The sequence below is a fragment of the Chrysemys picta genome, chromosome 4 (assembly GCF_011386835.1).
Source record: "Chrysemys picta bellii isolate R12L10 chromosome 4, ASM1138683v2, whole genome shotgun sequence".
Taxonomy (NCBI): Eukaryota; Metazoa; Chordata; order Testudines; family Emydidae; genus Chrysemys; species Chrysemys picta.
In genome coordinates, this window is record NC_088794.1 from 34,486,192 (window position 1) to 34,499,925 (window position 13,734).

At 47.9% G+C, this 13,734-nt stretch overlaps 1 protein-coding gene across 18 annotated transcripts in view; it reads left to right on the forward strand.

Moving 5' to 3' along the window:
• TSPAN4 (tetraspanin 4) overlaps positions 1-13,734 on the forward strand; it is a 716,150-nt gene that overhangs the window by 593,227 nt on the left and 109,189 nt on the right. For all 18 annotated transcript variants that reach the window (XM_065594660.1, XM_065594664.1, XM_065594659.1 and 15 more), the window contains one exon: positions 7,458-7,649. In XM_065594660.1, the coding sequence (XP_065450732.1) occupies positions 7,458-7,649 (192 nt within the window). The remainder of the gene's footprint in view (positions 1-7,457; positions 7,650-13,734) is intronic.

Genomic DNA, 13,734 nt, shown 5'->3' on the forward strand with positions numbered 1-13,734 from the left:
GCATGGAGGAAGCAGGAAAGGGACTGCGACTCTGAGTCACAATATGCTGGGCTCTGCTCCTGGGGAAGTGTGGTTCCTTCCTCAGGCTGGATTCCAAGATTTCAATCCAGCCCTTAGCAGTGCATCTTGCAGGGAACACAGGACTCCTGCTCACTAGCGGGTGCACTAGCTGCCAGTTTGTTTCTAGGTGCAGTTCAGAGTATTCATTGTGATTAGTTTTGGTGCTGATTATTTCAGGGAGCACTTTTCTCCCAGCATTTGAGCCAGGTAGTTGAACCTGCTGGACAGCTTGAAGTGAGAATCCCTAGGCTTACATAATTGAGGGCTGAGTGCTGCGCATGTTCAGTGGAGGGCGCTTCACTCTGGAATTTGCTCCTGACAGAAGCTGAGTCTATTTGCCTTCTGGATGTCCTGCTGTGGATGTTCCTGAGCTGAGAGTGGAGAGTCTCTCAGTTGGGATGAGGTGGTTCTTTTAATGTCATGTAAACTTAACGTAGATGCTTCTAGTTTCTGATTGTGCAAGAGAGGGGTGTTGGCTGGGCATATTCTAAAGCTCCAGGCAAGAAACTGCTCACTGCTATTTTAAGAGGAAAAGAAAAGCGGGAGAGGGGGGTGTCAAGAAAAGGGGCTTCTTACTGATTTTTTTCAGTATTTGCTCCTTCTGCAACTGATGAATATCATATACCTCTGGTCCCCTTCAAAGAGGCCAAGGAATGAGTGCAGTTGGAGCCAACTCAGAGGAGCCTGGTACAGACACAGCTATTGAGCTCTTTCTTCTATTTTTGCTTATGCACGAAAGGAGAACACTTAAATCATTTTCTCTTTGTTCTTGCAGTTTGCACAGCATGCAAGACTTGCTGCACAAACACGCGGGGCCTAATTCTCCTTTTTCGCAGGCTCAATTCGCTTCCTTAGAACTCCACTGATTTCAGCATAATTGGTACCTAATGTACGTGGGTTGGATTGGTGAACTGGGCCCACAGTTCGATATGTGCACATGACATCTCTGGGGAGTTTCCCAGCAGCATTAGCCATTTTTTTTTAACAATGGGCCTATTTTGTATTAAAACATAGGTGTCTCTCTACAGGCATTGCAAGCCCTATAGCTCCTGAACTAGGCTAGATTCTTACTGTTCATCTAGTCCTAATATGTATGCTGCTTCCAAGGACCTATTGTGTGCTGTGGGCTGTAGGCACACAAGGAGTTAAATTCCATTATTAGTTTAGCAACACACAGTGAAGAGACCACAGTGTGTTCTCTCATGCAAGGCATTGTTAAATACAGTGGGGCATAATATGGTACCCTGTCTCTCAGCTGAGATCTGGTGAGTAAGGCACACTGAAGAGTGGTGCCTGCCACCTGGATGAAGTTAGTAATTACGCATTCCTGGTCCAAGCATGGCTGAGATATCATGGCTGGGACTATTGGAAGAAGGTGTTGTCAAGCCATTTGAGCACTGGACGTGAGAATCAGGACTCCTAGGACTGTAGACTGATCACATACACAGCCAGATTTACACTGGTGAAATTGTGTTCAGTGGAGTTTCTCTGGATTTTCTCTTGGGGTAAGTGAGAGTAGATTCAAGCCCCTACATTTCCTTCCTAGGTCTGCTACTGACCCTTGGACCATGGTTATATCACTTAACCTCTCTCTGTCAAAGTTTACCCATGGGGATAATAACTAGGTAGTAATAATCTCTATCCCACTTGGGGTGTGTGGGGGTTAGCTAAACTTTGTGAAATGCTTTATTATGTGTATTATAGTAGTGCCGAGAAAGTCCAGCCAAGATCAAGGCCTAGTTGCACTCATCACTGTGTATATCCGTAGTAAGAAACAGTCTGCTCTGAACAGCTGTCAGTCTTCTACAAAAATAGACAACATGGATAACGGAAGGATTGTCATCCCCAATTTAGTTGGCAAACTACAGCACAGAGAGATCAAATGACTTGTCTAAGATTCACAACAGGAAGTGTGTGGCAGAGCCAAGAATTGAATCCAAATCTCCTGGGTCCCAGTGCAGTGCTTTAACCACAAAATTATCTTTCTCCTCTGAGTACTGTCAGGTTTTTGAAGGAAATGTGCTACAGAAGGATAAAGTATATAATTTATGGAAACGAAACCTTGCTAAGATGAGCTGTGATCAGTTTCAGATCTAGTTTTGAGATTAATTTTTGGGGTGCCATTGGCAAAGGAGTGGTACATCAGAAATAATTGGATAAAATGTTATCAGATTTTTAATTCAGAGGAGAATGAGTGAAGCCATAATCAGAAATCTGGCATATGGCATCATCTTTGATAAGCAGGTCCTGTCTCTCACCTGCCACATGAACTCAGTAAGGGCTTGTATTTATTTGCCAATATATCACACCACTGCCACAGTCTTTCTGCCGCTCTTTTGTTTCAGTGATTAGTGTCTCCTTTAACCACGACAATTTTGGACCTTTCTTGAACACAGGAAAGCTATCAAAAGCAGCCCCGTTAGTGGTTTTGTTTTTGTTTTATTTCACATCACAGCAAGTCCTGAAAGCTGTCAAGAGCTATCATCTCATCACTCTTCCTCCAAGTGTTTGGCACAAACAAGGAGGAAAAGTACAGCATAAATAACGGAGTAAAATTATCCATAAATTGCAGCTCCTCAGATGTCAAGTAGAAATCAAAACAGACAGGCAGGCAGCAGGGAATCAACTGCAACAAAACTTTTACGTTAGTCTCTCTTTGCTCCAAAGTCTATAATGTAAATAAACAAGGTCTCTCAAATCCACAGACTCTCAGGATGGCAGAGGTAGCAGCTTGTACTCAGAGAATGGTAAGGGCCAGTGTATCTCAAGTTGCTCAGCAATGGTCCATTTGGTCAGTTGTGGCCGGACTCAAAGCCCACTGGAAGACTCCCATTGACATCAGTGGGCTTTGGATCAGACCATTAGGCTACTATTCAGGAAAGTGCGTAAGCAAATGCTTAAGTGCTGCTGAAGTCAAGGGGACATAAACATATGCTTAAAATTAAGCATATGCCTACGTGCTTTGATGAATAGGGAGTGTGCTTAAGTGCTTTGTGGAATCAGGGCCTTAAAAAGCTGCATTGCTTAGCTCTAAAACAGGGGTCTCAAAGACATGGCCCGTGGGGTTATCTGCGGCCCGCGAACCCCTCGCAGCCACCCCGCCCTCCCCCAGTGTTTACCTACAGCGGCTCCGGCCGGACGTGCACCGGGGGCAGGGCAGGCTCCCTGCCTGCCTGCCCTGCCCCACGCCGCTCCGGGAAGAGGCTAGAACGTAGGGAGGGGGGTGGGCAGAGGGGCTGTGTGTTGCTGTTGCTTGAGGCAGCGCCCCCAGCAGCTCCCATTGGCCGGGAACGGGGAACCGTGGCCAATGGGAGCTGCTGGAGGCGCTGCCTGAAGCAGCATCAACACACAGCTCCTCCGCCCCCCTTCCCCACATTCCAGCCTCTTCCCGGAGCAGCGCGGGGCAGGGCAGGCAGTCAGGGAGCCTGCCCTGCCCCCCGGTAGGCGCTGGGCCAGATCCTGCCCCCGAACCCCTCCTGCAGCCGAACCCCCTGCCCTGAGCCCCCTGCTGCACCCTGACCTCCTGCCCTGAACCCCCTGCCTCACCCCACACCCCTCCTGCACCCCGACCCCCTGCCCTGAACACCCTGCCTCACTCCAACCCCTCCTGCATCCCAACCCACTGCCCTGAGCCCCATGCCGCACCCCTCCTGCACCCCTACCCCCTGCCCTGAACCCCCGCCTCACCCCGCACCCCTCCTGCATCCTAACCCACTGCCCTGAGCCCCATGCCGCACCCCTCCTGCACCCTGACCCCCTCCTGCACCCTGAACCCCCTGCCTCACCACATGCCCCTCCTGAACCCCTAACCCCTGCCCTGAGCCCCATGCGGCACCCATACCCCCTGCCCTGAGCCCCCGCCTCACCCCGCACCCTGACCCCCTGCTGTACCCCTCACCCCTCCTGCACCCCACACTACAACTCCCTGCCCTGAGCCCCTGCCACACCCCACACCTCTCCTACACCCCCTGGGGGCAGGGAGGGGGCAGAGTTGGGGTGGGGATTTTGGGGAAGGGGTTGGAATGGGGGCAGGGAAGGGGTGGGAAGAGGCGGGGCAGGGGTGGGGCCTCATGGAAGGGGTGGAGTGGGGGCGGGGGTGGGGGTGGGAGGTGTCAGTAATGCGGCCCTCGGGCTAATGTACTAGTCCTCATGCGGCCCTAATGGTCATTTGAGTTTGAGACCCCTGCTCTAAAAGGAGTCCCTGCCTCTCAGGACAGAGCTTGTCATGTAGTGGTTTTGATGTGGGGCACTCGAAGCAGAGAACGGTTTGGAATGTGGGAGGAATGAATGTAACTGCAGTAAGAAGGATTGGGCATGGTTGTCATTTCCCATGAGAAGGGCTTTGTGAAATCCCCTGGTGTGAGTCAGAGTGAGTTAATTGGGCCTATTGCTGAAAGAGTCATTCCCAAGACACTGGAATGCTGGTGCGATTGTCTCCAGACTTCCAGCTTTGGTCAATCAACTTTTCCTTTTAGAAGTCTAAAGACTCTGGGCCTGATCGTCAGCTGGTATAAATTGGTGTAGCTCTATTGAAGTTAATGGAGCTATGGTGATCTACACCGGCTGACAAATTGGCCTTAAGTTTTCAGCTCTGGACTAAATGGATACACCCACAAACCCCAGCATTTGCATGTACAAGTGCTTCTGTTTGAAGATGCATTGGTGTGGGGTGATTTTTGAGAGCAGGATCAATGTACTCATAACTAAAAGTCTGATGCTAGAGGTGTCTTTGGGGAAATCTAGGATCCTAGGGGCAATGGTGTTTGAAGGACTTTATATCCTTTATGCTCTTCATATGGCAAAGAATTTAACAGGTGATGCTGGAACGGTTGTTGCAATCAAATCTTTCGGCTGCCGCATGAATAATAATGCTTGCTAGTGAGACGCACTTCATGCAGATTACAAAGTACAGTCATATACATTCACTATCAGTCAAGGCAACAAAATAACAATGATAAGTGCTATGATACGGGGATGACATATGCTGCATTTTATTGGTGCCTTGGAATTTCATAAGCACTGTATTAAAGATAATAGCTAAATGGATTGCAAATGGATGCCTCTGGTGCTCCTGGGGATCTGCACTCGTTACTGCCTAATTGAGACAGTTGTGTAGCCTTGTTGTGTCCCGTGCTCAGAGGCTGATTCTGAGGCATAGAATCATAGAAATTGGAGAGAGGTGAACATATTCCTTAGTTTTTTCTCTATCTTCCCTGCTAGGGCAGGAAGGTCCTGAGAGTGTATTTCAGTTGTTTTGACCAGTCTAATTTTAACTGATTCCAGCCTTGGGATTCTCTGTAGATGCTATTCCAGTCTAATAGACCTTTATGCTTAAGAGATTTTTCTTAAGCTGTTGTTTCCTTTGCTTATTTTCATTGCTGTTGTTTGCATCCTCCTTGAAGCACACTAAACAATGACTAAGGGGTGGGATGGTACCTGAAGCATGAACACCTAAACAAATTGTTTGGTCAGACTACACCTCCTTGGAAATCTTGGCAATGACTGCATGATGCATGGATTGGTTATTGTGTACATAGATTGTATATAATTGTGGGAATCATATGGCCTGAACTGTCCCTGGCTCTTGTGGAGGATGTGTGGCAGGAGATAGAATCATACAAATGTAGGGCTGGAAGGGACCTTGAGAAGTCATTAAGTCCAGCCCCTTGCGCTGTGGCAGGACCAAGTTAACCTAGACCATCCCTCACAGATGTTTGTCCAACTTGTTTTTAAAAGCTTCCGATGATGGGGACTCCCCGACCTTCCTTGGAAGCCTATCTGCTGATCTCGTGGGGTTGGTGTGAGGTATTGCCCCAGCCCTTTACCACCCTGCCAAAGATGTTGGGAGCAACTGTGGGAACCAGCTAAAACATACTAAAAGATGGTGCAGTCTGTGCATCTTCCCTCAGCCTTGCCTTGAGCTGTGTGGCTCTGCACTGGCCCTCAGGGGGGATGGGGCCAGCGCAGATGCACAATCCAGCCCTAAATAACTGATTAGAGTTATTCAAACTGAGAGATTACTTTGCAGTTTCCTTGGTTTTCTTCTATTTCATTTCTGAGATCTACTGTCTGAGTTTGTAGCTAGCTCTTTCTCCTCCCTTTCCTGGTTCATGATTTGCCTTACGTTCACCCACTTTATGCAGACATTTAATTGATAAGCATCTGAAAGAGAATGACACATGTGACTTATTACTATGTGAACATGGTTTCTTTCCCAGCCTTTAATTGATTTTAGATAATAAAGTGCAATTATAAAACTCAATAAAAAAAATCTGTTATTTTAAAGAGAGAGACTGAAAGAAACCTAAGTGATGCTCTGCTGTGGGACTGTTATCAAATGAAATCCCCTTTGTTTAAGTCTATTTAATTTCACAGCTTTACTTGAATTGTTACAATTCTGTGGGCTTTCTCACAATTATAAACAGCAGGCTGATAAATGAACTCATTTTTTAAAAAGTCCCAGTGAATATAGCCACGATAGATGTTGTTTTTGTGATGGAGCCTGGCCACACCTTAGTGCAGCCTTTCCACTTTTTACGTATCTGGGAACCGTGTACTATTGCTTTTCACTTGGGCCTGTTCTAGACCAGCCCAAGGAGTCTTCAAGTTCTCTGCTGAGGATTGAATTATCAAAGTAACTAGGCCACAATACGGGTGATCAGTGTCACTATTTGCAATACTAGGGAAGGGATCCTCTCTCCCACTATAGCCCCTGTATGCGGTAACCCTCCCCCCTTAATTGGCTATGGAGAATTTTCCTAGCACAGGCAGTGCCTAGGACACCCGCAAGGAGCACTTTGCAGTCCCTCTTGCAAGCCTTGATGTAGGGGGCATGCCAGGAGTGGGAGATTGTGTGTCATGGGTAAGAGGCAGAGGGGGTGTAGCACACACTGCTTTATGTGCAGTTCTCTGAGCTACCTAAATAATGCCTGGGGATATTTTGGCCCACAACCAGACCAGAAATTATGGGAGTTTCACCCTTGCCTCCCAGAGTGCCTGCTTTTCCCTCAGAGAAGGAGAGAGGAGGAGGTTGCCCTTGTGGTTAAGACACTGGTCTGGGACTCAGGAGATCTGGGTTCTGACTCTGCCACAGACACATCATGGTCTTGGTCAGGTCACATCATGTCTCGGTGCCTGAGTTTCCCCATCAGTAAAATGGGGATAATAATGATTCTTTCCTCCACCCTTTGTCTGTCTTGTGTATTTAGTCTGAAAGCATTTTAGGGTAGGAATGATCTCTTACTCTGTGTGTGCGTGTGAGCGCATGTGTGTGCATACGTGTGTACACAGGGCCTAGTACAATGGGGCCTCTAGATACTACTGTGATATAGATGATAAAAATAATACGAATAGTGGATGCTCTGACAGAGTTTCTTTGTTTCTCTTTGTTTTCCCAGCTGGGAGGCTGCGGGATCCTTGGAGTTGGCATCTGGCTGGCTGTTACCCAAGGGAACTTTGCTACCCTCTCCTCTTCTTTCCCATCCCTGTCGGCTGCCAACCTGCTGATTGTCACAGGGACTTTCGTCATGATCATCGGCTTTGTCGGCTGTATAGGTGCCATCAAAGAAAACAAGGGCCTCCTGCTGAGTGTGAGTATGAAGACACACGCGGTCAGCAATGGTGTCCATTGTTTCCTGATGCTGGTGTCACTGCAATGCACGTTAGAGTGATGTACGGTATTTAAGAAGCAGGCTGGTCAGTTCTGAGCCGGGATGAGGCATGAGTTATGGGTCAGTCATTCTCTGATCTCCCAGGTCATTCCTGAGCACGCCTGCTTCTATTAACACTTCTGCCAAAGATGAGACGCTCACAAGAAGGGAGGGGTTAGCGATGGTGGTGGTGCATTTGTGTGCTTCTTGGGGGTTGAGGGAATTTACCGAGATAGCTTTTGCAGCATGCCCTTGAATTCCTTGTCCTTATTCATCCAGCTTTAGCAGCTACATCCCTTCAATAGCTACTGTAGTGGGGCTGGTGATATGAGGGCCTGAGGTGGGGATCACTGACGAGGGGAGTGCTGGGAGAAATTATGAGTTTGACCTAAACTGGAATTGAGATGTGTAATCTTGATGCCACCGTTGGTTTTGCCAGTAGTTAACTCTTAAAAGGTTGGGATGTTGGCAAGCAAAGATCCCAGCCTAAGAGTTAGGCTGTTAAATGAGAGCTTAAGGGTTAATAAGGTGTGGACAGTCCAGATTTAACTGAGGCCATAGATCTTGCTTGTGTTTTACTGAAACCTGATTTGATGCCACTGCTTTGGTTTACAATTGGTGCCAGTTACAGTTAATATTGGGTGAATATTTTGTGTAGCATGAGGCTAAGGGAGGATGAGTGAGGTCATGGCATTATGGCCATGCTGTTTATCCAGCCTTAAATATAGATGGTTTCCCACCCCACAACTGGATTGAATCCAGTGTCCCAGGGTGGGGTGAAGCTGGGACTAGGCCTAGTAAACTGATTCCCCTGCTGCATTGCAAAGTCTGTGTGTGAGCTGAAGTTGTTCCCCACCACACACCTCAGCCTGCCAGGGCCCAAATGTGGGGTGAGTTGTGTGAAAGTGACCAGAAATGAGGGGGACACAAATTATTCTGTAAGAATATTTTTAGTTCTGTAAGATCCCCTTCTTTAGTGTATACAGGGCCGGCTCTAACTTTTTTGCTGCCCCAAGCAGCAAAAAAAAGTGCTGCCCCCCGAGCCCCCGCCGAGCGCCGTGCCGCGCCACCTGCCACGCTGCGCCGCCGGAGCACGCCCCCCCCCCGCCGAGCACTGCCGGAACAACCCCCCCAGCGCCGCCCCCCCCCCGAGCGCCGCACCGCCGGGAAGCCCCCCCCCCGAGCGCCGCGCCGCCGGAGCCCACCCCCCCCCCGCCGAGCGCCGCTGGAACCCCCTCCCTGAGCGCCGAGCCCTGCACCGCCCCCCGCCGAGCCCCCAGAGCCCGCCCCCGCCCCCCGCCGAGCGCCGCCGGAACCCGCCCCAGCGCCGCACCCGCGCCGCCCCCCCCCCCCGCCGAACGCCGCGCCGCCAGAGCGCCCCCCCCCCCCGCGGAATGCCGCGCCGCGCTCCCCCCGCCGCCCCTTACCAGATGCCGCCCCAAGCATGTGCTTGGGTGCCTGGAGCCTGGAGCCGGCCCTGAGTGTATAGAAGGCTTTCTATAGCCTCTGTTTCATGATTCTTTGATTCTGACACATTTTTTAACAATGGAAGTGAGAGGCATCACATTTCTGTGGAATGTAGGTGACTTTGGCACTAAAATGAGCGATGTCCCTTGAAACCAAGAAGCCTCTGGGGCCTTTTTACCAGGGTGGGATGGAGGGTCTGAGGCTGACTGCTTGACGACTTTAGTAGCCTCATGGGTGACAAACTTTCTGAATAAGTTACGTGGCTATCATGACAGCCATGTGGCTAACCCACATGCTTATTGGCTCCATGCTCCTGCAACTCTATCCATCAAGGTGCTGAGTCCCATGGGATTACTCACATACTTAAGATGTTTGCTGGATCACGGCCAGGGTACTCAGCTCGCTGTGAGACAGAGCCCATTGCTCTTTTGGGGGGCATATTGGGACAAGGCAGCTAGAAATTGTGCCAGTGTCAGGGACTGATCATTACCACCGATGGGTTGATAGTGGGTGTCTGCCTATCCTGTTGAAGTTGGGGAAAAATCTTGATCAGCTTCCAGTTAGTGGAAGCATCAATGTAGAGTCTAGGTGGAAGTCCTCAGGATGGATTCTCAGATTTGGACCTTACTTCCCCCAACTTTTAGTGTGAAAAATAGCTTGAACCTGTTAGCCTTCAGGGTCTGATATATGGATGGTCCCTTTACCAAGTCTAAGATTTTCAGGGGAGCCTAAGTTCGTTACCAGCTCCTGCTGAATGTTAGTGAGATTCAAAACTCTCATGGGTGCTTTTGACAATCCCACTGCCAGCCTTTTGGGAAGGGAAAGGGATAACAGGGGCTGCTGTTTGTGAGTGAGACGGGATATTGTATGGGTCTGCTTCCACTTTATTAATTATTATTATTATTATCATATTCTGGTTCACGCTGCTGGTTTGGTTTGATTAAATTGTAATTTTAATTAATCACAGAAGTGTCTATAGCTTGGGACAGGTGTGGTTTTTTCCTAGATAAATTATAAATCAAAGTAAATTCATGAACACAGTAACTGACTGAAGTAACTAGTTTAATATAGCTTTGTTCACTCCATATATGCTCAAGTACTACCCCAGGCCACCCTTCCCTTACGCAACACAATTTTCACAGTTACCCCCAAGATGATCTTCTACCAAAAAAGGGCCGGTGTTGGAATCTCTCTGGGTGCCCTTTAAAAATCCCGACCTCTTGCCCCAAAACCTACAAAGTGAGTTTTTGTTCAACTTTTCTGCTGTTAGTTCTGTACCTTCCCTTCTGTGCCACTTTTTAAAGGGAATGTTCCTGTGAACATTGGAGTGTCAGGACAAGCTTGCTAATTTTGGCAATGGGAAAGCAGTTAAGAGTTGGAAATCTTGTCTTCACGTGACTCATGCTGTGTTTAGCAATCATCAGAGGGGTGAGTCCTTAAACTCCCTTTGATGTCTACCAGGGCAGACATCTTTACATCTAGCCTTGTTTCTAGCCTCAACTCTATTCTTATTTAAACCTAATTTCTGTGATGACTGTCTGCTTGGTCCTTTCAGAATGGTGTGACATCACTGCAGATAGAGGTTTGTCATGGCTGTGATGTCAGTGACACATTTCTTAGACCGTGCACAATATGGTAGAATTTTGTTTTGTTAGTAGCATCTCTCATGCTAACTATTTTTTAAAAAGTCAGGCTGGGATTTCCAAAGGAGCCTAAGGGTTTTAGGCATCCAACACCGGTTAGGTACTCTGATCTCATTGAAATCTAACTCCTTTAAATACCAGCCTAAAATAATGAATAGTTGCAGTGAGGCTGAAAAAGTATGTTTAGGGTGGGCTGATAGAGCTGGTTTAATACTATTAATTGAACACATTGCTTGATTAAATTTGCTGTTTTTCATTGAATAACATATTTAACTAATTCATTTTTCTGAGAATCGGCAAGCTCTAGTGGTCCATGAGAGAGGAGGCAAATATGGGGAGCTAGATGGGTAGCAGAGATTGGCGAAGTCTTTGAAGAAGGTTGAAGCAAGTTTATGATGGCTTAAAAACAAAGAAGAAATTATTAACTGGATTCTGAAATGAAAGGGGAAACAATAGCGTTGTTTGAAGATGAAGGTGTATTCCTTCTTCATGGCTCATGTCAGAAACAAGGCTGTGGCATTCTGCCTGTGTTGGAGTCTGGTAAGGTGGAATTTGGGGAGGCCATAAAGAAAAGGAGTTTCAGTCATCAAAGCTAGAGGAGTATTTCCAGGAATGCTGTAAGGGTGCGGCAAGTTGGCAGCTATCTGGGTTTCACGAAGGTATCCATGGAGAGATGCTGATTCCACTCAGTAGAATATCTGCACATCTCCAATTAGCATGTTTCATTTACCTCCCTCCAGTCTCTTCTCAGTACAGCATGGGAGTAAGACGTGATCATGAAATACTAACCATAACTGGCAGTAAAGCTCCCCAAATGTTAGTCATTTTACTCTCCTGCTGCTCTTCCCATATATCTCTCTCCTCTAAATCCTTCACTGTCTTCCTCTCATATTCCACATCAAGTTAATTCTCTTGAAATCTCCTTCAAGAGCCTCATACCTGCACCTAGAGACAAGCTTGAGACTATGCAAACCATGCAGACACATGCGGTATTCCCGAGACCAAATCAGAATTTCTGCTGCTGTCACCTGCACTGCATCCCCTCAGATTGATCGAATGACAGTATCTGTTTCCTCCTGCTTTCCCCTGCTGGCTACCTCTAGGTCTGCATGGATTGAAGAAGGCTCCTATTGTCCTGCTTCCTCCTGCTATCCCACACGGGCTCCCAAGAGCAGCTGAAAAGGGAGGAGGCAGCACCTAGAGGTTGGACGGAGGTAGGGGGACAGGAGCTGCACAGGGGGTTATAGTATCTGTAGCGGTGGGGAGGATTCTGAGGTGCTGTGGGGGTTAGAAGCTAAGATGGATGATGCCAGAGAGCAAGAAGTGAAAAGGCTAGGAGCTGGGATGGAACAGGGAGAGGAGCTGGGGAGCAGAAGATGGAGAATACTGGGATAAGAGGTGGGAGTAGGACCTAGTTGTGTGGAGGAGCAGAAGTCACATGGTGGTGGGCAGTAGGGGGCTGAGTAAGGGGATGGGGGCTCAGAGCTTATCCTACTCATGCACTAAGGGAAGTGGTACTGGTTAGTGGTATGGTAGGAGATGGTTTTTTTTGAGGAGTGAGGTGGTTGGAGTGCAGGGAGAAGTGAGCGGTAGGGAAAGGGTATGCTAACCCATTTATATGGTGTACTCTGGGTTGGAGGGAGGCCCAAAATCTGACCCTATATCTCCATGCATTCTGGCACATGACCTGGGCATTCCATTTGTCTGAATGTGATTGTTAGCTCTTCAATGCGAAGATCCTGTGGTGTTCTATATGAATGACAGTAATTGGCTGGGTCTGGCATGTGTAACAGTGCCAGGGAGGAGGAGAGGGGGGAATCTGTAAGTGGCAGAGAGGAGAGGGAGCAGAGAGATCTAAACAGGAATAAAACATTAAAACCAATGGGTTTTGTGTGGTGGGGGTCTAATACTCATAAATAATCCATACAGACATACTGAGCCAGATCCTCCGCTGGTCTGAATCAGCACAGCTTCAATGGAACCACATTGATTTCCACTAGCCCAAGGATCTGACCCATTTCTTTATTCATCATCCTGACCAGTCCTTGTATCAGGCCTCACTAAACGAACCCATTCACATTATTGAGCACTCTGAGGAACCTTATGGAAACCTGAACTAAAGTGAGAACAAAATTCTTTTTGTAAGGAAACCTTGAGCATGGCCTACGTTCTGCATTCCTATGAAGACAGGGTGAATGTGCACATGCCATCATGTCAAAATGTTACTGAACAAATAGCGGATACCGACAACGATCCTTTATGCTCCAGCTCTGATGTGAAGGAAGATAAACTCTCCCAGCATTAGGTTTCCCTAGAGAAATCAGAGGCATGAGTGTCTCTTGAAATAAATAGACAGCCTTGTGGTGTGTAATCTCACAACTAAATGCAGAGGCAAGTTGACGGCTGAAGCTGGGGAACAGCTCTCACTTGGTTTCAGAGAGACATTCTGTGGCATTACCTTTCTTTGGGTTCTGAAAATGTTACAACAGAAGCTCATCTCTTTGCAAACACTGTTGGGACTTGGAAGCCGAGGTGCCCCAATGATCATCGTGCTGCAGTATAAGGTGTAAGGGCAGCAGTTGTTGACAAGTGAACTTTGGTGAGCCAGAGCCACTGTCCTGAACCACCAACTGTCTATTCCTCTCCGTGCCTGAAATATAGTTTATGCTGTAAGGGTCTGATCCAGTGCTCATTGAAGGCAATAGAACGAGTCCCATTGATTTTAATGGGCATTTGATCGGGCTTTAAGGGTTTCGCTCAACATATGACAAATCTTTATAAAGTACTTTCCGGTAAGATGGGAGTGCAGTTCTGCTTCCTCCTGGGAATGTGTCTGTTCTCATTGTGAAGACTTTGAGCACCAATGCTCATCACCGTCCATGTGTTCCATCTCTCCCTATAATCTCTGTGGCATC